This window comes from Hyaena hyaena, unplaced genomic scaffold (genome assembly GCF_003009895.1).
Source record: "Hyaena hyaena isolate Hyena2069 unplaced genomic scaffold, ASM300989v1 scaffold_65, whole genome shotgun sequence".
Classification (NCBI taxonomy): domain Eukaryota; kingdom Metazoa; phylum Chordata; class Mammalia; order Carnivora; family Hyaenidae; genus Hyaena; species Hyaena hyaena.
The window spans coordinates 2,019,220-2,046,281 of NW_024080697.1; the positions used below are offsets into that span (position 1 = coordinate 2,019,220).

At 41.9% G+C, this 27,062-nt stretch overlaps 3 protein-coding genes across 10 annotated transcripts in view; 2 read left to right on the plus strand and 1 right to left on the minus strand.

Moving 5' to 3' along the window:
- FLVCR2 (FLVCR heme transporter 2) overlaps positions 1–11,850 on the plus strand; it is a 71,270-nt gene extending 59,420 nt beyond the window's left edge. Inside the window, exon 10 of the mRNA XM_039232217.1 lies at positions 11,757–11,850. Coding sequence (XP_039088148.1) covers positions 11,757–11,828 — 72 coding nt within the window. The 3' untranslated portion in view covers positions 11,829–11,850. The remainder of the gene's footprint in view (positions 1–11,756) is intronic.
- Positions 447–9,909, minus strand: ERG28 (ergosterol biosynthesis 28 homolog). Its single transcript, XM_039232221.1, has 5 exons — positions 9,808–9,909; positions 7,063–7,226; positions 4,394–4,484; positions 1,334–1,452; positions 447–1,202 (listed from the first exon to the last, which is right to left on the minus strand). Exons 2-5 carry the CDS (start codon positions 7,193–7,195, stop codon positions 1,123–1,125), a joined length of 423 nt encoding a protein of 140 aa, XP_039088152.1. The 5' UTR covers positions 7,196–7,226; positions 9,808–9,909; the 3' UTR covers positions 447–1,122.
- The window catches only part of TTLL5 (tubulin tyrosine ligase like 5), a 286,366-nt gene continuing 271,134 nt past the window's right edge, over positions 11,831–27,062 (plus strand). For all 8 annotated transcript variants that reach the window (XM_039232207.1, XM_039232212.1, XM_039232208.1 and 5 more), the window contains exons 1-2: positions 11,831–11,925; positions 17,585–17,691. In XM_039232207.1, the coding sequence (XP_039088138.1) occupies positions 11,852–11,925; positions 17,585–17,691 (181 nt within the window). In that variant the 5' untranslated portion in view covers positions 11,831–11,851. The remainder of the gene's footprint in view (positions 11,926–17,584; positions 17,692–27,062) is intronic.

A 27,062-nucleotide genomic window follows, 5' to 3' on the forward strand; every position in this document is an offset into this window, starting at 1 on the left:
TGGGTTCTCGTGTGTACCCACTGTGTATGGGCCCGACCAGCAAGGAGCCCCTCAGAATTGTCTGGAGGGCAACGACCTGCTCCAGCCCTTTATCATTGGGGTTTCAAGCTCTTCTTTCCATGATCAGACAGCCGTTCTTCTGTGCTATTTTCGGCCTCTGCTTTCTCAAGAACCTGTTTCTTCCTTAGCAAGAAAACAAGAAAGGGTCCTGACTATGCTGCTGTGAAACTCAGAATCTTGAAGATAGGGAAGGAGAGGCAGATTGGACTTCAGGGGAAATGAACAAGTGACCCGAGGCGCCGCGGCAGGCAGGTGTGCCTGAGTCGTTCAGCTGTCCTCATTACGGTCTGTTTGATTAGCAAAAAGCTGTGATTCTTCTCCGCTATGGCTCAGAGGAGAGCAGGAGCACTCGTGGCTTAGGGGAGGTCAAAGTACAAGGACCCATCTGAGCGGAAGGTTTTTCTGTTTATTACAAAATTTGTTACACACAAATAGAGCTGACCAGAAGGTCTAAAAACAGCCCAGACTCTTCCAAGCCTGATCCACTTGTAGACACAAGGGTAGGAGCCAGGGTCACTCACAAGGGAGCCCTTCTTAGAAGAACTGCCCGTTTCTCAGATGGTTCAGTCTCGGGTCCAGCAGCAGAGAGGAGCCCGACCTGGGAGGGCAGCCCCGAAGCAGCCCTTGATGGCAGCTGCTCTGGGTGAGGCAGCAGCTGCAATTTGCAGAGTTCATGTGTTCCCACCACACAAGTCAGACGCAGGGATGGAAATAAAAGGGAAAAAGCAGAAGGCCGGAAGAGGGTCCTGGAAGAGGCTGCCGGTGGAGGGAGGGCACGCGGTGGGTTTCTAAGGTGCTGACAGTTTCTTGATCTGGGTGAAGGTACAGGGTATCCACCTTAAAATGATTCTTTAAATTGTATGTACACATTATATGCTTTTCTGTTATGAAGGTTATACAGTATCGTAAACATTTTTAAATGAAAGAAAAACCCCAAACGTAAAAGGTTAGTAGGTTGGGGGCTCAGGATGGTGCAGAAAAGAATAAGTAAAAGAGGAGGGAGGATGAAAGTAGGGGACAGCCAGGGTGGAGGATGGAGTCTTGGAGTTGGTAATGTTGGCCTCAGTTCCTCTTCTTCTGTCTGGATACCGGTTCTACTTCTAGGTACTGGAGCCCAACTAGCATACCCAGGATCGAGAAACCTTGAATACAGAGAAAAGGTCCGTGGCTGATGTAGGCACTGCACTTTCTGACACCCTTGTGTGCCTGTCCCTCCTGCCCCAGCCCAAGGGGGGCATTTCCCGCGGGAGGTCTGGGGTGCTTGGATGCTTACTTGCCACCATCAGGGGTGCCAGGACGCCAATCGTGGGAGCTGCGGTCCCAAAGACAAACAGCTCAGAGAGGAAGTGCCCCAGGGCGAGGAGGAAGGTCCAGAGTGTGATGTGGTACAGCCTACAAGACATGGGGACAGAGGTCCTGCTTGCGGGGTGCAGACGGAGAGGAGAGGTCTGACTCTGCACACAAAGAGACCAACCCAGGGAGCAATTATGGCTAAAGGGAGGGGGCACCTGGGCCGGAGGAAGACCTGTGTGCTCGACCACATCGATTTACCCTCTACTAGGGCAAAATGGAAGGTCTCCACTGCTAGCCTGAGAGCGCGCGGTCCAGGCATCCGGAGTGGGTCTCTGAGTTGTGGCCAGGTGGTGAAGTCGGCTCCAGCAAAGCGAGTCTGGGTTATGGCAGTCCTAGCAGTATAGACAGTTTCGGATCAATCACGCTTACATATTCTACTCACTTGGCTCTGGAGTCTAAGCCCACCTGGTAGGTGGATATGAGGGATGCCACAAAACGAAGGGCCTGAATGGGGCGTGAGCAGCAAGGACCTCTTTGGGGATTTTAGATGCTCTTGTAACAGGGGCTGGTTATTTAGTATCTTAGCCTAGGAAAATGGTCAGGTGAAGGACAGTGATAATCTCAGGGGAAGAGAACTTCTTCCTCCGTTGTGACGAAGAGGTAGAGAAAAGAGAGGTTACAGGACGAATGGCCACGTGGATCGGAGATATTTTTTTAACTATGAAAATTTTAGAATTATGAAATACTGCAAACATACAAAACACTGTGGGTAAGAGAGTACTGTAATTAACCTATGCAACCAATACCCTGCTCCAGCAAATCCGGATGTTTTGACATTTTTGCTTCAGATACTTTTTTTCTAAGATAAAATATTACAGATATAAGTTAAAGCATTCTGTGTGTCCTGATCCCTTTGGACCTCATTCCCATGCCTCCCTCCCCCTTCCACAGAAAGAACTGCTATGTTAAATTTGACTCTTATCATTCCTGTGCATATTTTTATACATTCAGTAAATAATTTTGCTTGGGTGTTGATTCTGAATTTCTGGTTAGGGAGGAAAGAGAATCTCAGTGTAGGTCAGAAGAACATGGACCAGAGTCCCAGGCTAAAAAAGGCTTTAGAAACAGAAGTCAGCATTTGTGGCTATCCTGTGCTGGAAGAAGGGGAAGTGAATGGGTGATGATGAGGTAAGTCTCATTCCTAAAGCATAGCAAATGCAAGACATACCTCTTATACCTATCAGCAATTCTTTATCATGGTAAAGGTCTTTAAGAATTATTCAGTCCTTACTCCCTCCCAGGCACCTGGAGAGGTAGAATAGCGATACTAGTTTCATTTTCTTCACAGAGAGACCAAGATGCAGAGAAAGTGAACAGCTGATCCTTGAACAACATGGCTTTGAACGGCATGGGTCCACTTATATGTGATATGTGGACTTTTAAATGTTTGTTTATTTATTTTGAGAGAGAGAAAGATGGAGAAAGTGAGGGAGGGGCAGAGAGAGGGAGACAGAATCCCAGGCAGGCTCTGCTCTGTTAGCCCAGAGCCCAACATGGGGCTCCATCTCATGAACCATGAGATCATGACCTGAGCTGAAATCAAGAGTTGGATGCTTAACCAACTGAGCCACCCACGCACCCCTATATATGGATTTTTAAAGATAAATACAGTACAGTACTGGAAATGTATTTGTTCTTCCTTGTGATTTTCTTAGTAACATCTTTTCTCTGGCTTTATTGTATGACTATAACATATAACACAGATTATGTACAAAATATGTATTAATGACTTTCTTATCAGTAAGGCTTCTGGTCAGTAGTAGGCCGTTAGTAGTTAAGTTTTGGGGGTGTCAAAAGTTTTATGTGGATTTTCAACTATGGGGAGCCAGTGTACCTAACCCCCACGTTGTTCAAGGGTCAACTGTATAATGAACTTGCAGCTACAAAATTAGATTCCAGGAGAACTGAGACAAGAGCCCATTTTCTTCTTTTCATTCTTGGGCCCCAGGCTGTTTCCACTAAATCACACTGCTTCCAAAAATACATGTCAATCTAGAACAAGTCAAACTATAGTTTCAAGTTCCGAAAAATAAAAATAAAAAAAATAAAAAAAAGTTGGAGAGATTGCAGGGTTAATAGCACGGCTTCAAATCCCACTTGAGTTGGTCTTCAACTCAAATTAATTGGGTCTCTAATATGTAGCTCTGCAAAAGCAGGAATGAAAGCCATTACCACCCACAGCTGCTAAGTGACATAATCAAGGTCATGTAGATAAAAGCTCCTGGCATAATCGGAGGTGCTCGGTAAATATCATTACCTCCTCTTTTCCCAAATGCTGAGAGCTTAGATATGACAGAAAGACATTTTAGTGTGATGCTGGTGTTCTGGTGGCCTTAGTCACTGACCTGAGCCAACTTTCCACTTTGGCTGTGGCGAGGACTGTTGGAAAGAAAGCTCGAGCCCCCTCCAGTGGTCAGCAGCGGTTACAGCCATTATGTAGACAGGAGGCTATGACCGGCTGCAAATGTTCCACACTAGTGTGAGTAGCCTGGCGAGGCAGAAGATTGGGAGTCCTGGGTTCTCTTTTACCCTCACATATGGACTCTGCATAAGCATACAGCAGTTTACTTGTGGGTTCCTTTTTTCAGGGATTGTAATTTCTGGTCTTTCCTACTTCTTGAGGAATGTGAGAATAAGGTATATGTGGGTGGCTGCTCTAAAAAAGAGCACACTACTCTACTTCTTTAGCAGAAAAAGGCTAATTCTTTGGTAGAGAAGTGGAGGGGTGTGATGCAGGCTACTGGGTCCATAGCAATGGTCAGTTGCTATTGACTTCCAAAGAATTTTCAAACTTTAAAGACCTGTTAGGCCTCTTATGTTTTTTTGGCTTAGAAAGAATAGAACCTATTAACCTTTTATTATCCATGCTCTAGGCTAATGTATGAGAATTAGCAGGTGTCCAAGGGGAGGGTAGCACTGGGCATGCCTGGCACCTGATTTCCAACAAAGGGATGCTTAAGCTCTTCCTTCCCTTACATACGTCTTGTTGTGGATGTCGATGGCACAGAGGCAGCGAATCACTGATGAGAGCAGCGTCCAGATCCCAAAGGTCCGAGCCTGGAGGCCATTCACTGTAGAGCAGAAAAAAATCAAGAGTGTTGAGAGGGGGAGGGTTAGGCTCCCTCCAAACTCCTCTCACCGCACTGGTGGTTCATGGGAGGCAGGTTGCTGAGCCCGAACTCCCTTTGGCTGGGCAGAGGGGAGGCTCTGGTGCTACAGAGGGGCACTAGAAGGAATGGAAGGAATTCCAGAATGAGAATTGCTCAGCTCCGCTTCATATGTCTACAGTTGCGTGGGGAGTTTCAAGAGCAGAAACCCATCAAAGGGCCCACTTAGGCAGTGACTCCTGAATGTAGTAGTTTATACTTCTGCCTGGGAAGCCACTCTGGTGCTGGTGAAGTTCAGCAAGTCTGGGTCAGCACAGATTTGCGGGAATGTTGCACATAGTGGTCTGTCCATACAAAGTATCTAGGTGGTCAGTACACTTTCAAGGCTGATGCAGGAGAGAACTCTGAAATACTGGGGCTTATCTAGATTCCCAATCTGGTCTTGAAGAGACCTAAGTCTTCTCTTGGATCCAGATCTATATTATTTGAGCAAGGCCCAGACCAAGCTGCTTTCCAGTGTGCTTGGCACTGGGACAAAGCACTGCTTCTTTGGTGTTTGCTGAGGACACCCTGCTCTTGGTGCCTTTGTTCTGACATTGCTATACTAAACGCCTTGTCTGGAAAGTATTGATCATAGTTTACCACAGCAGTGGTTCTTGACCCTGGGTGTTTATTAGAGTCAACTAAAGAAGTTTTATAAAATTACCAAGATCTGGGAACCAGACCAATTAAAACGTATTCTCTGAAGGTAGGCCCTGGGTATTAAGTATTTTCTAAAATCTCTCCCTGGGTTGATTGCAATGTATAGGCATTTATCTAAGGCATCCTGTGGCCAGGAATGCCAAAATGGTGAAAGCAGAGATGCTTCCTTTGCTGATCTATTGAGCAAGAGAAATTTCAAGGGACAAGACTAATAACCGAAAGGTCTATTAATGTTATTAATGTTTATTTGGGCTTTAAGGATTTTGGAAAATCCTTTGGAAAACCAGACAGTGATACCAATTTGACAACCCTGAAGACCTTTACATGGTAGTAAGGTGGGAAAAAATTCCGTATGCCAGCCAAATATCTAGTGGTTGGCCCTGGAAGCCTATAATCTTTATAAGCCAATTTGATAGCTTTTCTAATGAAAGGATTGAGGAAATGTCTCTAGTTAGTGAGATACAAAAGTGGAGTGTTTCACCAGCCCTAACCAGATTAGGCATCAGGTGACATTCTACAGGATGCTCACAATACTGTGATCATCAGTAGAGCACCATGACAGCCCCCGGATTAGGAGGAGGAAGGCAGTCTCTACTTCCGGGCTGGAGACAACCACCTACCTACCCACCTACCCACAGTTCTTCTGCACAGCTATATGCCCTTGAGTGAACCACATGACCCCTGGACTTTTCTCTGTCAACTTTCAAAGATAAGACCAGGGGTGCCTGGGTGGCTCAGTTGGTTAAGTGTCTAACTTTTGATTTTGGCTCAGGCCATAACCTCACAGTCCCGTGTTGGGGTCTGTGCTGAGCGTGGAGCTGCTTAAGATTCTTTCCCTCCCTCTCCCTCTCCCCAACTTGTGTGTGTGCTTTCAAAAAAAAAAAAGGACTGGATCAGATCAGCTCTGCAATCCTGCAAATCTACAGTCATCAGAGGGCAGTATTTGAGGGTGAAGAAGTGAACTGTCCCACCCACTCTACCAGGTTCTTTACTCCTATTGTACTTGAGTTTTGTTCAAAATGAGCCTTAGCCTACTTAGATTCACTTTATGTGGAGATGTTGCAGAAAAATGAGCTAGGTCAGAGCCCAGATCTGGGTTAGCTATAAATGTGACACAGAATTGTCAGCTGCGTGAAACGGCCCTGCAGCTCAAGCCCCACTACCCCACACATCAGTGCACGGAAGCGCGAGCTGAAATGTGCAAAGGGTCTCGGCTGAGAGGCTCAGGGAGCTGGGGGAGCCCTTCTAAGCCTCACTTTGGGAGGCCAGCTCAGAGGAATGTCGGATATCTTCTCAGGGGCTCTTCATGGTTTGGGAAGACTTTGGTTTAGTAACTCCCCGTCTGCAACACTGAATATAAACCATATGGGGCACCACCTAGTTTCTGAAGAGGGCTGACATAATATGAAAGGCTTCTTTACAGCTTTCTAGTGGGGCATCCCAGAGTCACCAAAGAATTCTATTTCCTCACTCACCCTGGTAATACTTTTTGTACTGCCTATAAAATGTATAGGACAGTATAAAATGAATGAAAAGGTATTCAGACAAGCTTGGGGGGTGAAAGGGCCAAGTGCTATCCACAAAGTCTATTATTCCACTGGCTGCTAAAGGTTAGGTCAGCCAGCATCAGAATCACCTGGGAAGTTATAAAAAAAAAATAGACTCTTGGGTCCCACTGAGCGGTGGGGTGGAAGTTTTAGGAAATAAGCTTGGAGAAGAAAATGGGCTTCTTGTTTGTTCGTTTTTTAAATTTCCATGAGGGTTGCTCTCATGGACAGCCTGGTCTAGGAACCACAATTTAGGCGGCTCCCGCAAAGGAGGCAATTCTCCGACTTCTTACCTAGGTCTGGCTTGCCGGTGTAGAGCTTCTCGTAGAGAAAGGTGTGGTCTCGGAAGCTCTGTAGCGTGTTTCCCATGGCTATGATGGACACCATAACCAGCCAGCTTCGTAACACGTTCAAGAAACGGCTCATGACTTCTGTCCAACCTGAGAGGGCTTTTTGCCTTGGAAACAAGGGCAAAACACATGCGACAACAATTATTCTACTTCAACCATGAGCGCTCTGACTTGTGTAGTTAACTTGTGTCCCACTCATCAGAGCTGTACTAAGTTTATCTGGGCCGTCACTTTGTGAATTGCTTTCTAAGTCTCTGAGGCTTATCTATTATCTTGACTATTGTTACTTCACAGGCTTAGCACGTTGCCTTTAGATATTTCAAAACCTAATGGTGCTACCCTTCAGCTAGAGTGAAAAAGGTGAAATAAACATAGTGGCTGGAAATGGCAAACCTAGCCAAAAAAAAAAAAAATGGAGAAAAAGGGAATAGATGAAAAGGAGGGACACCGATTTTACTACAAAGTAACAAAATGGTCTTTTTTTCCTTTAAAGGTTATTTATTTATTGACAGAGAGAGTGAGAGAGACAGAGACAGAGAGAATCTCATGAACTTTGAGCTTGATCTCACAAACTGTGAGATCATGACCTGAGCAGAAATCAAAAGTTGGATGCTTAATTGACTGAGCCACCCGGGTGCCCAGTGATAAAACGGACTTCTGAGTAAGACTTCTAGAACTTAGTCTCAATATTTAGTTATACTAATAGTGGTGGATCCACAGTATACTTTGCGGTAAGTGGCATAGTACTTATTTTTGTTCAAGCAACTTCTCCACAATGTTAGCCTTTTCTCTTGGTTGGAATCAGTCCTTTGATAGCTTTACTTCTAGCCTAGTTTTTTGTCCTTCTTTGTAGGCAAATAGCTCAAAGGTGACTATAAGTCTAGATGTTTACCTGCCTGGCTACTGATGACAGAGCCTTCCAAGCACATAAAAGCCTTATACATTAGAGCGGAACCTGTGGACGAAGGGCAACATTTACACTTTCAGATTTTCTCTACTCTGGTTCTCAGGTACATCATGCTCCATAAGCTGAACAATATGAAAGTTAAAAATAAATAGACTGCCATGACTTGAGAAGTAGCAGGAAAATTATACAGAGAACGAAACAGCAATGTTGGTGTTGGGTTGCAAGAGAAATAGTACCAGCTAACAGTTACTGGGGACTTGAATATGCCATGCACTCTGCCAAACACCTAACATACATGATCTCATCTAATCAATCCTTAAACAGGTGGGTAGGCACTATTACTCTTTCCATTTTACAGATGAGGGTTGGCACAGAGAAATTAAGGGGTTTGCTTGGTGACCCAGCTAATATATGGCAGAGCTGAGATACAAACCATAATCTATCGGACTCTAGATGGAAATACTGCCTCACTGTTTGAGAATAGGGTATCCTATGTTTGTCTTCCTTAAAAATAGAAACTTCGTTTAAAAAAAAATAGAAACTTCCATCAAACTCTTCTCCCTCTTCTGTCTTGAAGTTGTATACAAAGTTACTTACATTATATACTTTTTGTTTAAAATAAAGATGAACTCTTGAGTAGCAATGATTTGAATCAACTTGATTTAAATAAAACTCAGAGAATTTAATAATAGAACTATTTCTCATCTTCACTATAGTTTTTGTTGTTGCTGCTGGGTTTTTTGGGTTTTTGTTGTTGTTGTTGCTTTTTTGCTTTCCCCACAATTTATCTGTTGTCAGGTTAAGTTCTTGGGCCTGAAGTGGTGATAAACTATCAGGCTTCCTTTGTCACTCTGGCAGAAGTTTCAGTATATTATGCTACAAGGCTGAAATAGATATTAAAGTCAGCAATGGCCTAACACTGTGAAGCACTGAAAAGAAAAGAAAAGCTCTAGAGGAGGAAGCCTGAATTCCTCAGGGAATGGTAGATCACAACAGTGGACCTAGTTGAAGCCCAGAGAGAACAGAGCTTTACTGGCGATCAGAAGAGGTCCCTGCATGAGCCAAGATTCATTCCCCCATCTTTCAAGATACTCCCCCTCCCCCTGCCTCCTTATTTTCTCACCATTCCTCAATAGGAGACTCAGGCTTTCTCCTCCCAGGGCAGAAAAGCCTGATGGATGGCCCCGTCTTCGAGAGAACTTATGCCCATCTCACGGAAGCTCTTAGAAATCCGCACGGATAACCGATGAGTGCAGAGCCTGAGCACTCTTCCGAACCGCTCTATCAATCCCTCAACCCCATTTCCCTAAAGCTTTAGGGACTCCTAAAGTATCCAACATCTATTCTCAAATTTTCTCCTGGCGCGGCCCGGCAAAGGTGTGTTAAAACTAGTCAGGAGAGAGAGAGGTCCCTGTCCTGCCCCAATCATTTAGTACCTGTGTGACCCTGGGTGAGAAATCTGCAAAATGGAGCTTGAAAGATACCAATCGCAAGGGTTATTGTGAGAATTACATGAGAAAGTGAAGGTTCCTTGCCCTGGGCTAGGCTCATAGTGGCCGCTCATTCATCCATCCATTCATTGGTTTCCCGAACCTCCCAAGCCTTCATCTTCATAGTCCTAGCGCCTCCTTCTCAAGGTCTCTCGAACCCCTTGTCCCCCAGAAGGTTGCCTCCCAGGGATCTTCCTTCCATCCCACCCCCATTTTTCCAGACTCTCCGGATCCTCTCAATCAGATGGCCCCAAAATAACTCCCTCTCTCTTCTCCCCGTATTGTCCGTACCTGGTAGCCTGACCCCTAGTTGAGCAGCGGCAGCGGCAGGACGAGCAGCAGCAGCAAAGCTCCAACACGGCTCCAGCGAGGAGTCCACCTGAGCCATTTGTCCTCCCACCCGCCCACAACGCGGCTCCAGGATTGGGTCGGTTCCGTCCGTCCCCGCTCTGATTGGCTGCTGAGGCTTTGCTGGAGCAGGAGATGGGGCGTGAACCCCTTTCCTGCCAATCAGCGGGTGCCGCTTCTCAAGCTTTCCCGTGTACCGCCGCTCACGCAGTGAGCCCTCTTGTTGAGCGTGGCGGAAGAACTCCGCGGCGGGAGTCAAGCCTTGAGGAGGCAGAAAGAGAGGAAAAAAGAAGTCAAGGCTTCTGTTGAGAGCAAACCGCTGCGTCTCCGCGCTGCGCCGTGGTGACGAAATCCCTCCGCGCCCGAAGCCGAGCGTTTTCAGCGCGGGGTGGCGGGCGCCTGCGCAGTGGCTCCCAGCGGGCGGTTGCTTGTTGGTTGTTGTAGTAACGGGGGAAGCAGCCGTCGGCGGCTGCCGTGAGCCCGGCTGGGGAAGGAAGAGGGTGGTAGGCGCTGAGCGCGGTCCCCGCCCGTCCGCCCGGAGCCATGGGAAGATGAGACAGGTAAAGGCCTGCGCCGGCGCGCTCCTCTACCCGACGGAGGTGAGCTCCCGGGTCTGGGCGGGCGCCGGCTGCTGCACTTCCCTCTAGAAGTCTCGGAGCAGCTGTTGGCTTCCGGGCGCGCTGGGCTGAAGCGCTGCGGCGGAGTCGCCCCTGTCCTTTCCGTGGGGAGCATCTGAGGACCTACCTGGGATTGGGGTGAGCTGGGGATGGGGCTGAGGGGCTGATCCCTTTAGGGCGAGGACGCTTCTTGGGCGAGTTGTCCTTAATCTTCTTCCGATCTCCGTGTCTCTCTCCACTCCGCTGGCAGCCTGGGGCAGATTGGGCATCCGTTCCTCGCTTGGAGGTTTTGTTTGTTTCGTTTTAATTTAAAGGACTTCCCAGCATTTTGGGAAAGATCGAGAAATCCCGTTGGGATTCCCCCGAAGAACGCCTTTGAAGTTACTAGGTCGTGCCCATTCCCCTGAAGATCTGTAGGGATCATTATGAGGATCCACGGTTTTTTGTCCTGTTTACGATCTTATAGGTGTATATGAACGCGTAGAAAAGTCAGATTTGCAAAGATCGACATCAGATGGTTATCTCTGAGTGATAGGGTTATGGTCATTTAAACATTTTCGTTTTCCTTATCTGTGATTTCCAGTTCAGCCCTAAAGGCACAACAAACATGTACTTTTTACTATGAAAACATATTTTAAGTTAGAAATATCCTAATTTCAATGTCGTTTCGAGATTCAGATCATAGCTTGTGATTTTTAATAAGGGAGAATAATTTTTGAGCGTTTGGAAGGACAGGTTTTGTGTTTTTTTGGCAGCTATTTATGACCTTGATTCAGGAGAATATATTACTCTTTCAGTTTAGTGGTTGAATTTGTTTTAGTGGAAACATGAGGGCATTTTACCTGTCTGTGCTTGTCATAGAGTCTAAAGAAATAATTTCAAGAATCGTAAATCTTGAGTTTTTATTTTTAACGCAGATCAAGTTTTTCTAAGCAAGGAGTCTGTGTTTTAGGCAATCGACCACCTACCTCAGACTTTCCTAAAAGCGAAGTCTTATTAGATTTAGTATATAAAAGAAAAATGAGAAGCTCAAACTTAACAAGAGGTCTTTATTATTTTTTAACGACAGCTCTTTAAATACACAGAGGACAGACAGTATGTTTGAAAATTTTTATTGGTGTTTGTGGCATTATTGGGGCACTGTGACAGAAAGTGAGCTTCCAGAGGTTGGGCACCATTTAGGTAAATATTCATTTTTGTGATTTAGAAGATCAATAGCAATAACCAACAAATAGATAGCTCTGTTGTGTTTTACATCATTTGGCCTTCTTGCAGGAATCAGTGCCAACTAAATTGTTTGATCCAGTGAATCTGCAAGGAAAGGTCTCTGAGGCCCCCGTCTGCTGACTGCATGACAAACCCTAAAGGAAATGCCAGTCGTGATGGCCCGGGACCTGGAGGAGACAGCATCATCCTCAGAGGATGAGGAGGTGGTAAGCCAAGAGTAAGTAAGAGCAAGCCTGCTTTTGAGCCTTTGCCTTTAGGGTGGAAAATATTTCTCTTTTACTTATACCTTCTTTTACTCAGTCCTTCTTTTGGTATAGCCTGACTCTAGTTTTAGTTTCTAACCATGATTTTTTTTTTTTTAACAATTTATTGTCATATCAGCTAACATACAATTGTACAGTATGCTCTTGGTTTTGTGGGTAGATTGCCACGGTTCATCGCTTACATACAACACCCGGTGCTCATCCCACCAAGTGCCCTCCTCCATGCCGATCACCCATTTTTCCCCTCTCCCCCCCCATCAACCCTCAGTTTATTCTCTGTATTTAAGAGTCTCTTATTTTAACCATGATCTAATTCAAGATGTTATTAGTTGGTCACCATCCACTATCTGAAATGAGATAAGGCTTTGTTTCTGGGCTCATGAGTGAACGTTGGCTCTAGATGTTACTCTTTGTGTACTCTTGATTGGAGCTCCTAACATAGGAGATTTTGATATTTGTAGATATTAAGGCAAAGTAGGCCTCCAAACTCTGTGAACTCTATGAGATAGGTTATGTTATTTTCTCAAAAGCTTTTACAACCACAGAATGGTAGTATATAGAGAGGTCAAGTAACTTACCAGCGTAACTGTGGAGCAGTATGTTAGAATTCTATAACCTGTCCTGTGTGCATTGAGCCACAAATCAATTTAATATTGAAAGCCACTGCTTTCCTGAGTTCTTTTGGGTAAGAGCCAAGTTTTTTGACTGCTGGATCCTCATACTAATACTAATACTAATAATAAGTGATGGTGATAAGTGCAGCTTATCATTTAGCATAGATGACGCTTAGGGCTCTAACTGATGTATCTCACTGAATCTGAAGATGTTATTATTCCCACTGTATGAAGCTTGGCCATGCAAATATCAGAGAACTTTTTCAGGGACTCAGGGAGAGTAAGTGAGGGATTGAGATTCAGACCTAGTTTTCCTGGATTTTAAGGTACTTTGCTGTTTTCCCTCCTATAACATTATTACTTGACACAGAGAACAAAGAGAGAGTCTGACTTGAAGTTAAGATTAGTTTTTAAGATTCTCTGTGAGTCTCCTTACGTACTTGTATGCTATGTAACCTAAAAAGTGGGGATAAAATCTCCCAGGCTATTTTGTAAAGGGATGATTAGGACCAAATAGAATGATAGGTATGAAATTACTTTATAAATGATGAAGTACTATCAGATGTTAAGGCATTATTCTTACTAGTTTTAATATTGAATTTAAAATGGATTTCTTGGGGATGAGCACTGAGTGTTATGCGGACACTAATTTGACAATAAACTATTAGAAAAAATAAATAAATAAAATGGATTTCTTATTTTAAAGTAGAAGATTACATTATTTAATAGAGCCACAAAAAATTATTGAAGCATTCATGAAGCTTGGGAGAGAGGCTTCTTGTCACTTTAGGTCATAGAAAAAATAGAGATTTGACATTATATTTAGGTCAGTCTTATTCAGGATAATTAAGTAGATAATTCCCTGTAGTCACTTTAGCTTCTTGTGACTTTTTGCTTTCTGTGTGCTGTTACTTACCTGTTTCACAAAATTTTTAACTTCTGCTGCACGCATCAGTCTTTCTGATTTCAAGATCATTCTTTTATTTCATGACTGTTTTATTAGTGGGCTTAAGAGTTGGGTCTGATGAGTATTAGATTGAACTCTATGAAATTGCTGTTTTGATGGATCAAAAGTAGTCAGATATTGACAGTTTCAGATGGTTCAACCTAGCATTATAGAAGGTACTCAGTAAATACTTGTTGACTGAGTGACTGAATGAATGAATGAATAAATGGAGACATTATGCTTTAGATCACCTTAGATCAGGGGTTCTTAGCTTTTTTTTTTATGCCATGTATCCCTTATCAGAATAATATTTTTAGGTGCTTAAAATAAAATACATATCATTAAAAATAGTACCAATTTACACTGAAGCACAGTTATTAAGATTGAAAAAACCCAAACCTGTGATACAGTACAGTAACATGTGCTTTTTCGTTACTGCATTCAGTAACAGATTCTTCATTCAAAACGTGGGAAAGTTAAATTTTCTTTCTCAAAGACAGCAGCACGAAGACTGGTTTTGCTCAGTTGGGGTGAGCTCATCGCCCTGTGGCGTAGTGTTTGGTCAGCATTTATCAGCGGAGGATGTCGGGAAGCATCTTAGTTGTCCGGACCACTGCTGTGACCTGTCACCATCTGGCAGCTGACTGACTGCCTTGTGGGGGAGCTGCCAAATCATTGTCCGGCCTCATCATGTCAGATTAGGAAGACTGACCACAGGCAATCTAGTGGCAAGGTTAATAACTACTGTAGATGATACATGTAAATGGTGTTTTGAGGTGCCTGCCACAACTGTGTAATACGCGATAAAAAATCTGTAATTTCAGACTCAAAGGCACAGATGATGCTTAGACTACTGTGCTTTCTTGCCCATATTCGTAGTTGAGAAATGTGAAATTTCTAGAAGGAGTAAGTAAAAATACAGGTGTCGTTCCCCACCCCAATCCAAATTCGTGTATTTTCGCTCTTCTTCCTTTCAAACTCCTGTTAAATTCTGACTGTTAGTGTTCCATCGTGTTTTGACTATCAGACTTATTTTATACATCAGGAATCTTAAGCCAATCTTGTTCACGCTTGGAGTGATAGGCTTTCATTTTTAAAGTTTTGGGAGTTCAAAGGCCTTAAATCACCTAAGGATGTTGATTTGATCCAAAGATGTCTGTCCACGGCCATCTCCTCGATCTGCTCAGACCCCAAGGCTGTGTTAAAGTGCTAATGCCTGGCAGTCCTGGACTTCAGGCCTAGAAACTGTCCAGGCAATCCTTGTTTTGCATGGCGTTATTGCCAATACTAAATTTAAAGGGGCTCTTTTTCTATATTTTGCTAGGGGTTCCCAAATACAAATTTGTATATAGATGTGGAAGGATTAGATATAAGGTTTCTTAAAAAAAATAATTTTAATTCCTATCATAAAAGCCAGCTTTATATCAGTTCATCAACATATACATGGGGAAAAAAAAGATCGTCAACAGTTATACAGGGGTTACTACAGGAACGCAGAGAAAGATGGCATCACTGTGGGCTGGAGGAGGAGGAGGGGAAGGCCCCATGAAGGTAGTGTGAGATGAACTGGGCCTTAAATGTGGGGTTAAATGAACAGAAATGGGGAAGACATTTCCAGCAGGGGCACTGGTATGAATAAGGCATAGATGCTTTCAATTATGTAGGCTAGATCCCAGGAGTGAATAATATATATGCCTCATGAAATTGTGTTTTTAAGAACCAATAGGCTTTCAATAAAGTGAACCTTCAAACCTTCTACTTCGGGAATCATCCAAGTCGTGTGTTCGTTCATGTCTATAAGAGCTTATTTTCTTAATGTATACCAATTTCTGGTATGAATGAAGATTTAAAGTCCTCTAATTTTCGGGTTCCTGACCATTTTGAATCTTTTGCCTTTAGCACCACCTGGCGGGAGCATGCTTTTAATGACGACGTAGCATCTGCCTTAAGTGTGTTTTAGTTGATCTTCTGAATTCATCTTCCCTCTTTTATCTTTTCATAAATTGTAAGCGGAAGGATTTCTCCATCAGGGATTTGGCTTTCCATAAATAGCATCGCTAGGGCCTTGGCTCTTCTTGGCCTTGTATCTGTTTATTGAGCCTTGTATATTATTTATCTGTTTATTTGTTCCTGGCTCTTGTCACGCATTTTAACTTGTAGCAGTGATCCACTGTTTGTAAGCGGGAAGGCAGAGTGGTGCCAGTTTGTAACTAGTGCTAGATTGACAAGAGACTTTGCATCATTTCCAGAGTTTCTGTCCAAAACTTTGCTGTTTAGGCTGCATAGTTTTTCTCTATACTCTCACTATAGAAATATAGTAGAAAAATTAATGGTCCTAAGAAACATCTGGCCCTGTGCCCACATTTTACAGATGTTTAAGATTAACAAGCAAGCAAACCACAAAAAAATCCTTCTTGCTGAAAAGGGCCCCTGATGAATACCTTTTCTCACAAACGGGCACTGGTACCCAAGTCAAAAATCAGGAGCAGCTAACATCCACATTCCTGTTCTAAAAAACAGGAAATGAACTAGGTGTGGTATTCTCTGCTTTGTTTTGCTAAAGCACTTTAGCAGCTCATCCAAAGTCTCAAGGCTGCTTGGCAGCCTGTGTATTCAAAATGGGGATCTTTTTAAACATGGGTTGGGAGGGTTTGACTTGGCCCTGAGATTTGTAGTGTGACCTTTTTTAAAGAGGTGTGGTCATGTGAGTTTTTGAGAGCCATCCAAACTTTGCCTAATTGGATGGTATTCTATTTAAGGAATTGATTAGTTTAGGTTCCCAAAGGGTTGGATTTAAGGTGTTCCGTATACAACAAAACATCACTGCAGTGTGATTAGGGAGATCGCAGCAGGGACGGAAGGCCAGGCAGACACTTGAGTTCAGGTATCTTTTCCCTTACTTAACCTGCTGTGTGACCTTGAGCAAATCACTTACCCTCTCTGAGATACCTTTGTTTTTCAGTTATTAGTGTGGGCAAGAGGATTAAGTGAGATAGCATGTGAAAGCTCTTATTCCTGGCATATAGTATGGACTCAGTCATTTCTTTCCCTTCTAACTCCTTACACGAAGGAGGTTGAAGATTTTCTAATCTGTGAATAAATATACATCTGTCTAAGAATGATTAAACAGATTTCCTCAGGATAGAGAAAGAGAGTAAAGTCAGAAGTCCTTTTCTGGAGAAAAATATTATTCCGTTGAATATAGATTTGCTTTAAAATATGTGGTTTTAATTGGAGCGCTTGTATTAATTTTGGGGTCCTAGCTCAGAATCTTAGCATGGGTCATCAAATAGTCCCTTAAAAAGGGACTATACGGCATAAAAGGGTGTATAAATTATTGTGAATGCTATATATTAGGATTCTTTATGTGTGCTAGGGATTAAAACATAAGTTGTATTAAATAATAAAGGGAATTTATTTTTTTATTTTCAAATTTTTTTCCTGCTACCCATCATAAAGGTTATTGTCTCCTATTTAGGAAAGACTCATTTCTGCAGCTCCACATTTGCTTCTCAGGATTTCATTTCTCTACTTCTTCCCACTGACAGTGAGGTTCCCACTGACTTCCTCCTTTACCGACAGCTCCAGGCTTTTCTCTCAGGGTCATGAAATGACAGTTGTACTTCTAGACCTCATTCTCTTACACCGTCAAGGGGAAGAAGCCACCTCTCCTGCAGTTACTATGGAAGAGAAGGAAAGCAGCTTTCTTCCAAAGGCTCTCACAGCACATCTTCTGACCCTTACTGGCTCCAGTTTGCTTGCATGCACATCCCTGATCCAGTAACTAGAACTGAGGGGTGGGAGGCGCTGACTGGCTGAGCCAATCGAAGCCAATCGAAGCCAATCAAAGCCCGTCCCTGGAGCAGGAACAGAGTTAATCTTAAATAGACCACATGGCTAAGAATGGGAGAGGAATGCTTTCTCATCGGACATTTGGGGTTCTTGTTCCAGGCAGAGGGAAAGTCACTAAGCAGCAAGCCACAGCGATCTGCGTCAGTGGGAATTTCAGACTTTGAGCTGTCAATTAATGAAAGCCTCTTGTTACGGCTGTAGGGATCATCCGTGTATCATGTGGACTGGAGGCTGCAGGAGAATTCCCGTTTTGGTATTCCATGCCGAGGCTATTCTGACAAAGGACAACAATATTCGAGTAATTGGAGGTAGGTATGACCTCCCCCATAGAGGGCAGGGCTGGCATGGCCCCTGTACCCTTGTCTTGCAGAAGTCGATATCACATGTAAATAGGAAAAGGGCTTTGGTCACGAGAAAAATCTAGCGATTTTTTTTATGCCTGAAAGGATTATTTGTAATTTCTTAAATTTTGTGCATTTTAAATTGCTTTTCTTCTTTGAATTTTTTCTTCAGGATGTGTACATGCGTTATTATTATTCTTTTGTGGTAAAATATAGCAAAACAAAATATGCCCTTCTAACCATTTTAGAACATACAATTCAGTGGCATTTAGTATAGTCACACTATTGTACAACCCTCACCACGACCTAGTTCCAGAATATTTTCATCATCCTAAAGTAAACCCTGTATCCATTAAGTAGTCACTTCCTATTACGCCTTACCCCAGCAACTAGTAACTGTGCATCTCCGTTCTTTCTCTAGTGATTTCCCCATTCTGGACATTTCGTACAAATCCACTCAGACAGTATGTCGTCTTCTGTGTCTGGCTTTTTTCACTTAGCATAATGTTTTCAAGGTTCATGCATGTTGAAGCGTGTATCCGTACTTCATTCCTTTTCACGAAATGCCGTATTTTGTTTATCCATTCATCAGTTGATGGATCATTGGTGGTTGTTTCCACCTTTTGGCTATTGTGAACAGTGCTGCTCTGAAGATTCATGTATGAGTTTTTGTTTGGACCCCTGTTTTCAATTCTTTTGGGTTTATACCTGGGAATGGAATCACTAGGTCTTATGGTAGTTCTGTGTTTCATTTATTAAAGAGGTACCAAAGGAGATTCCACAGTGTCTGCACAATTCTGCATCAGTGATGTAGGAGAGTTCCATTTTCTCCACATCCTCACCAATGTTTGTTATTTTCCGTTTTTTTAGACTGTGTATTAGTGGGTGTGAAGTGGTATCATGGTTTTGATTTTTATTCCCCTAATGACTAATGACATTGAGCATCTTTTCATGTGCTTCTTGGCCGTTTGTTTGTATATCTTCTTTAGAGACACGTCTATTCAAAGCCTTTGCCTGTTTTTGAATTGGTTTGCTTGACTTTTTGTTGTTGAGTTGTAAGTGTTCTCAAACATTCTAGATACTAGCCCTTATCAGATACACAGATTCCAAATTCTTTTTCCCGTTTTCTGCTTTGTCTTTTCACTCGCATGATCATGTTCTCTTGTGAACAGCAAAAGTTGTTAATTTTGATGGCCTGCAGTTTATCTATTTTTTTTCTTTTGTTGCTTATGCTGTTGTTGTCATAGCTCAAGAACCATTGCCTAATCACAGGTCATAATTCCTATGCTTTCTTCTAAGAGTTGTATAGGTCAGGCTCTTACATTCAAGCTAATTGGTCCTTAATCCATTTTGAGTTCACTTTTTTATATAGTATGTGATGAGGGTTTACCTTCCTTCTTTGGCATGTGAATATTGAATTGCCCCAGCATACCTGGTTGAAGAGACTATTCTTTCCCTATTGAATAGCCTTGGCACTGTCATTGAAAATCAGCTGACTGTGGATGTATGGATTTATTTCTGGACTCTTAATATTCCATTTATCTTTATACCAGTGCCACATTGTTGTGATTACTATACCTTTGTACTAAATTTTAAAATTGGGATGTGTGAGTCCTTTAACTTTATTCTCCTTTTTCAAGATTTTTTGGACTATTCAGAATCCCTTGCAATTCCATATGAATTTTGGGATCAAATTTTTGATTTGTGCAAAAATGGCTGTTGGGATCGTGATAGGGAGCATATTGTCCTTTTAGTGTTAAGTCTTCTAGGCTGTAAACCTGGGCTATCTTGTCATTTATTTAGGTCATCTTTAGTTTCTTTAACAATGTTTTATAGTTTCCAGCGTACAACTTTTGGAGTTCCTTGATTAACTTTATTCCTCAATATTCTTTCTCTTTAATGCTATCATAAATGGAATTGTTTTCTCAGTTAAATTTTGGGGTTTTTCATTGCCAGTGTGTAGAAATACATAAGCTTTTTGTATGTTGATCTTGAGTCCTGAAACCTTGCTGCACTCATTTATTGGCTCTAAGTGTGTGTGTGTGTGTGTGTGTGTGTGTGTGTGTGTGTGTGTGTGTGTATTCTTTAGCATTCTCTCTATAGAAGATCATGTCATCTTCATATAGAGATTTTACTTTTTCCTTTCCATCCTGGATGCCTGCCTGCCTTCCTTCTTTTCTTTTCTTTTCTTTTCTTTTCTTTTCTTTTCTTTTCTTTTCGCTTCGCTTCGCTTCGCTTCGCTTCGCTTCGCTTCGCTTCGCTTCTCCTTCCCTCCCTCCCTCCCTCCTTTCCTCCCTCCTTCCCTTCCCTCCTTCTCTGCTTGCTTTCTTTCCTGTTTATTTAGAAAATCCCAGGCAGGCTCTGCACTGTTATTCGATATGGGGCTTGAACCCACAAACCCTGAGACTATGACTTGAGCTGAAGTCAGGAGTTGGGATGCTTAACCAACTGAGGCACCCAGGTGTCCCTTATTTCTTTTTCTTGCCTAATTGCTGTGGCTAGAACTTTCAGTACAATGTTCAATAGAAGTGTTTTGTAAAAGTGGGCTTCTTTCTCTGGCTTGTTTCTTTTCTTTTCTTTTTAACTCCTTTTAAAAATGTTTTATTTATTTATTTTGAGAGAGAGAGAAAGAGGAAGAGAGAATCCCAAGCAGGTTTCATGCAGTCAGTGCAGAGCCCAATATGGAGCTCAATCCCACAAACTGAAATCATTGCCTGAGTTGAAATCAAGAGTTGGGTGACTAACCAACTGAGTCATCCAGCTGCTCCTCTTGCTTGTTTCTGATCTTAGTGGGGAAAGCTTTGTCTTTCATTGTTCAGTATGAATTTAGCTTTGAGTTTTTCATGAATGCTCTTTATCATGTTGAGGAAATTTCCATCTTGTTCTTTGTTTAGCATTTTTATCATGCGAAGGTATCATGGAATTTGTCAAGTGCCTCATCTACATTGAGGTTTTTTTCTTTTTCATTCTGTTAATGTGCTATGTTACATTGATTGACTTTTGTATGTTGAACCATCATGTATTCCTGAGATAAATCCCACCTTTTATGGTCACGGTATAGTCCTTTTAATATGCTGCGTGATTTGCTTTGCTGGTATTTTGTTGAGGATATTTGCATGTGTACTCATAAGGGACTTTGTCTGTAGTTTTCTTTCCTTGTGATATCTTAATTTGCATTTGGTATCAGAGTAATGCTGGCATCATATAATGAGTTCCCTCCTTTTTTGGAAGAGTTTGAGAAGGATTGGTGTTGATTCTTTATGTTTGATAGAATTCACTGGTGAATCCATCTAGTCTGGGCTTTTCTTTATTTGGAGGCTTATTACTGATTCAGCCTCTGCTTGTTATATATCTATTCATATTTTGTATTTTGTATTGAGTCAGTTTTGGTGGTTTATGTGTTTTTAGTTTTTGTCCATTTAGTTTATCTTATTTGTTGGCATACAAGCATTCATAGTATGTATGTATGTATGTATGTATTTATTTAGTAGTATTCTTCTATAATCCTCTTTATTTCTGTAAGGACAGTAACAATGTCCCCATTTTATTTATGCTTTTAGTAATTTGAATCTCTTTTTTCTTTTCAAGCCAGCTGGAAGTTTGCCATTTGATCATTTTAAAGAGCCAACTTTTAAGTGTACTTATTTTCTCTACTGTTTTTTTGTCCTCCGTTCTTCTTTGATTTTCAGTAGTCTCTGACTCCTGGGGTTAGCCTGTAGCTATCCTCAGAGGTTACAGTACCATGGATCAGAACTCGTGCGATCTAGTGGAAAGAGTCTATACATGGGTTCTTAATCACTGGTTCAAATCCCAGCTTTGGTATTTACTAGCTGTGAGTCCAGGGCCAATCACTTAAACTTTAAACCTGCTTTATTATTAGTGAAGCGGAGATCATAGCTACCTTGCAGGCATTGTAAGAATTAATGAGATCATTTAATATTTGGCACATAGTAGGCACTCAAAACTTGTGCTACTTAACTTGTTGAACAGGCTCTGTTCTAGTTTGAAATAACTTTAAGGTCTGTCCTTGCTCCAATAATAAGCTAGGAGTTCAGAGGACGTGAACTCCTGCTTCTGGGATTTGAATCCTCCTCCCTCCCCAAGGGTCTTGTTTTAATCCCTTCAGCAAGTTGCTAGGTTACCACTTAAAGGGATATGGTTCATTCATGTTCTCTGAATTTGGAAGAACTGAAGATTTGCTAACATTTGCAAAGAAACTCCCTGTCAGTGTGATTGGAGTCAAAACATCAAAGGCAGGTAAAAACGACAGAATTAATTAATCTCCCCCAAACATACTTCTTTTGGGCTGCTCGTCACATAAATGCATCTGTATGGCAAGGCAATGGGCAGAGCCTTCCTTTTGTGGAGTACCTAGGGTTTAATGGGAATTTGTATCCATCGGTGCTGTCACCCCATTGTTCAAGCAGTCCCTGTGTTTTTAGAATCTATATGTCTTTTTTCACCCTTTCCACATTCTTGAGATTAAAGAAAAGGCCACTGAGCTTTTTTTTTCAAACCTTGTTTTATAATTTTCTATATCTTCCCAAATCTTTGAGGTTTCATAATTTTCTGCTCCGTCCTTTATGAAAAGAATTTGAATGAGTTTTCTGGTTGCTACCTCAGATTTCTGAATTGTTACATACTCTGGGTCTTTTTTTTTTTTTTTTTTTTGCTTTCTTAAATAGCTGACATAGATCTCATCATAATCCTGTGTTTAAATCCCCTTGAGAAGTTTCTGGGGCATTAGTTATCTTCTGTCGATCTTAGGGTGTTAGATGCCAGTCTTGGTTTTTTTCTGTTATCTGTTAAATGTTTCACTACATTTACTGTTAATATTTTTGTACAATATGATTTCCAAGCTTTATGAAATAGTCCAGAAATATATTTTTCCTTACTATATCCATTTTTTAAAAAAGTTGTATATACTCTGAACATGTAAATGGATTGCATTTTAGAGATAGTGGAGATATTTTCAGTTTAAGGTAATCTATTCCTAGAGAGAAGCATCATTTTATTTTTATTTATTTAAATAATTATTTTATTTTTGAGAGAGACAGAGCATGGGGGGTGGGAGGGGCAGAGAAACAGGGAGACATAGAATCCCAAGCAGGCTCCAGGCTCTGAGCTGTCAGCACAGAGCCCAAAATGGGCCTTGAACTCACAAATCACAAGATCATGACCTGAGCTGAAGTCATACACTTAATCGATTGAGCCACCCAGGCACCCCAGCATCATTTTATAATTTTGTCTTCAAATGTGTCAGCTTCCTGAGTTTGCATTTGTGTAGACTAGCATTGTCCGATAGAAATATGATGCAAACTAGCTATGTAAGTTTTCCAGTGGCCTTATTTAAAAAAAAAATAGAAATAGGTAAAATTAGTTTTAATAATATATTTTATTTTGGGACACCTGGCTCAGTTGGTTAAACGTCTAACACTTGATTTTTGTTCAGGTCATGATCTCCAGGTCCGTGAGATCAAGCCCCATATTGGGCTCTGCACGGACAACATGGAGCCTGCTTGGGATTCTCTCTCCCTGTCTCACCCCTCCTCTTCTCATGTACACATGCGCTCTCTCTCAAAATAAAAAAACTTTAAAATATATATGTATTTTATTTAATACAAATTATCATTTTCACATTTACTCAATATAGAAAAATATTTAAGATATTTGACATGTAGGGGACACCTGGGTTGGTTAAGCATCCAACTGGCTCAGGTCATGATCTCGCCGTTTGGGAGCTTGAGCCCCATGTTGGGCTCCGTGCTGACAGTTTGGAGCGTGGAACCTGCTTTGGATTTGGTGTCTCCCTCTCTCTCTGCCCCTCCCCAGCTCGTGCTTTGTCTCTCTCTCAAAAAGAAATAAACATTAAAAAAAAAAGATATTTGACGTGTGGTATGTATTTTATACTTAGAGTGCATCTTAATGTGGTGCAAAAATTTTTTCATCACAAATAGTCTGTGGTTAGATTTTTTAAGCGCTATAGTTGAAAAAGTAAATTCATATGTTCAAGTTTTTCCAAATAAGTTTTCCAGTAACTGAATCAAATATCAGTTTTCAAATTTAAATTAATAAAGTTAAATAAAATTAAAAATTCAGTGTCTTGGTCACACTAGTTACATTTCGAGTGCTGAGTAGTCATACATGACTAGTGACATCCGTATTCAACAGTACAAGCATAGACCTCATTTTCTGACATTGAAAGGTTACTCTTATATTCTAAAACTTTAAAAAAAAAGTCAGTTTTATCTTCCTTCTAGTTTCCCAGGCTATTTTTGACCGAACTTCTTGGGCACATCATTACTCCTGGGTGTTTCTGTGCTGACAGTTAAGATTATTGGTTCCTTGTTTTAATTTGCTGCACTGCTGCCTGCCAGTCCTGGAATTTGCCAGGGGTCATAGCACTCTAGGCTGCCCCCCGAGACACACGTGAGTGGTTGGAGAAGAGGAAATTCCACGGTCTTACGGTGCATGCGCAGAAGCTCAGGTATCGGACGGTAGGCAGTTGGCTAGTAGGACCATACCACTCCCTGCTTCTTGGTTTTATATGAAAGGAGATACGGACAAGGGGGTTATTTCTTGAGCAGTTGGGGCACTGGCTCAATTTATAGTTGCAAGCCTCAGTTTGGCTCTTGCCTTTGGTATCAGCCCCGGGGTGCCAAGGTTTTCAAACAAAGCCCCAGAAATCTCGATTTTCATATGAATTCTCTCAGTTTTAAAAAGTTAGTGACTAATTCAGTTTTATGTTTAAAACACCACAAAGACTGAATAAGCCATGTCTGAGGCTGAATGGATTTGGCCCTTGGGTCACCAATATATTACCTCTGGTCTACAGTACACTGGTAATCAGCATTATTGGACACAGAACATGAATGTGAGTTAAAATCCTCAGCAGTCACACTTGCTTTATGTCACTCTGCCCTGTCTTTCTTGCAGTCCCCTTTTGAAACATGTGCAATGTATTGGAGGTAGGTTATAGTTAGCTGGTGCGATTAGAGGTAGGTGGTCACTGCTTACCACTTACATACTGTGAGAATCAGGTCACTGAGTGCAGTGATAATTGCATTTTTCGTCTGTGTTAGGAGAATTAGGGGAAAGTATAAATCACATTTTTATTTTTAAGTTTGCTTTTTTAAAAAAACTTTTTAATGTTAAATTTGCTGTTTAAAATGCGTAATTTAGGGGTGCCTGGGTGGCTTAGTCGGTTAAGCGTCCAACTTTCGCTTAGGTCATGATCTCGCGGTTCGTGGGTTCGAGCCCCGCCTCGGGCTCTGTGCTGACTGCCGGCTCACGGCCTGGAGCCTGTTTTAGTCTGTGACTCCCTCTCTCTCTGACTCTCCCCTGCTCACGCTGTCTTTCTCTTTCTCTCCTAGAAATAAATAAAAATCTTTAAAAAAAAAATAAAAAAATGCGTAATTTATTATGTATGATACTATGTTAATAGCTACTTTGCTACATGTTTACTTTTTTACTCTTTGAAAATTTTTATGCCCCTGTGTAGCAACAAGTGTTATAAAAGCTTTACATGTATTAACTGAGCTACCCCATGAGGTAAGTACCTTTCTTATCAACCCCATTTACAAGTGGGGAAACTGACCATAGAGCAATCATTTATCCATGATTACAGGCAGGAAGTGGTAGAACCAGGATTTGGACCCTCGGCAGTTCCACTCCAGAGACATACTCTTTCTCTTATTGCACCCCCTCCTTCCCCAGCCCCCAGGTGGTCATTCCCTGGTTTTCTGCACACCTTCCTGACTTCTTTCCCCTGGCCTGGCGCTGCGAAGCCGGCATTGTGGACCAGGTGGGGGATCAAGCGCACTTCCGGTCTCGGCATTGATGATGCGTTGGCTTTTGCAGGCATAAAAATGGAGAAGTTGGGGATCATGGTTATCATAATGAAGAGACCAGATTTTCTTTCACTTTCTAAACATTCAATCTAGAAAACTTAAAAACCTGTTGACTAGCTGTAAGAACAGTACATGGAATGCATGTATACTGTTTCCCTGTGCTCACCAACTATTAACATTTTGTCTCTGTCTCTGAACCATTTGAGAATTTGTTCATGTACTTTATGCCTTAGTATTCTGTTTAGCAATCTATCCCTAGAGCAGGGCATCCTCTGTGTAACCACAGTACTGAGACAACACTCAGGAAATCTGTCACTGGTAAAGTACTTTTATCTAATATACAGTGTTATGCACATTTCCCTAGTTCCAATTTTGACCTTTATGTCTATTACTTTTTCCCCTAAAGTCTAGGACTAAATCAAAGATTGTGTTTAGTTTTCATGTTTCTCCTTTAACCTCCCAGGTTTTTTTTTTTTGTTTTTTTTTGTGTGTGTGTCTTTCATGGCATTGACAGTTTTAGAGATTCTAGACTAGCTGCTTTGCAGATGTCCTCAAGTTTGGGATTGTGTGATTGTTTCTACATGTTTAGATTCAGGTTTAAAGTTTTTGTAGGACTATCACATAGTGTGTCCTCAGTGTATTACATTAGGAAGCATATGATGTCATGGTATTGTGTTATTGATGATGGCAAATTTCATCATTTGGGTTTTTAAAAAATATTTGTTTATTTTTGAGAGAGACAGACAGACAGACAGAGCATGAGTGGGGGAAGGGACAGAGAGAGAGGGAGACACAGAATCTGAAGTGGCCTACAGGCTCTGAGCTGTCAGCACAGGGCCTGACGTGGGGCTCGAACTTACCAACCACAAGATCATGACCTGAGCTGAAGTCAGAGGCTGAACCAACTGAGCCATCCAGGTGCTTCTCATCATTTGGTTGAGAATAGTGTTCACCAGATTGCTTCATTAGAGGGTTGCCTTTCTCCTTTTGTATAAGCTTTCTCTGGAATGATATTTTGAGATGCATGAATATCCTGTTTCCCAATAGTTTCCCACCCATTGGTAACCCTTGTTTTTAGTTTGAACCACTATCTCTTAGAGTTTTTGTGAAATACTGATTTTCTGTTGCTTTCCTTCTACATTTCTTAACTGAATTTTCTATAAAGAAGAGCTCCGCCTCCTCTGATAGGCAGAATAATGGTCCCTCTCAAAGATGTCCACCTCCTTATCCCCAGAACCCATGAAAACATTGCCTGACATGGCAACAGAAAATTGAACTTGTAGGTGGAGTTAAGGTTGCTAATCAGCTGATCTTAATCACAAGAGTCCTTTAAAGTAGCAGAAGGAAGCAGAAGAGGAGTCATATTGATGCTGTGTGAGAAGGACCAGACCCATCGTTGCTGGCTTTGAAGGTAGAAGAAGGGGACTATAAGCCAAGGCATGGGAGCAGCCTCTAGAAGCTGGAAAAGGAAAAGAAATGGACCCTACC

What these genes read in the sequence shown, in the direction of transcription:
- ERG28 (XM_039232221.1), bottom strand. Translation starts at nt 7,195, where the DNA reads ATGAGCCGTTTCTTGAACGTGTTACGAAGCTGGCTGGTTATGGTGTCC. An exon ending in CACCGGCAAGCCAGACCTAG is followed by an intron (nt 4,485 to 7,062) that starts GTAAGAAGTCGG and finishes TCTGCTCTACAG; the next exon opens with TGAATGGCCTCCAGGCTCGG. An exon ending in ATCGACATCCACAACAAGAC is followed by an intron (nt 1,453 to 4,393) that starts GTATGTAAGGGA and finishes CATGTCTTGTAG; the next exon opens with GCTGTACCACATCACACTCT.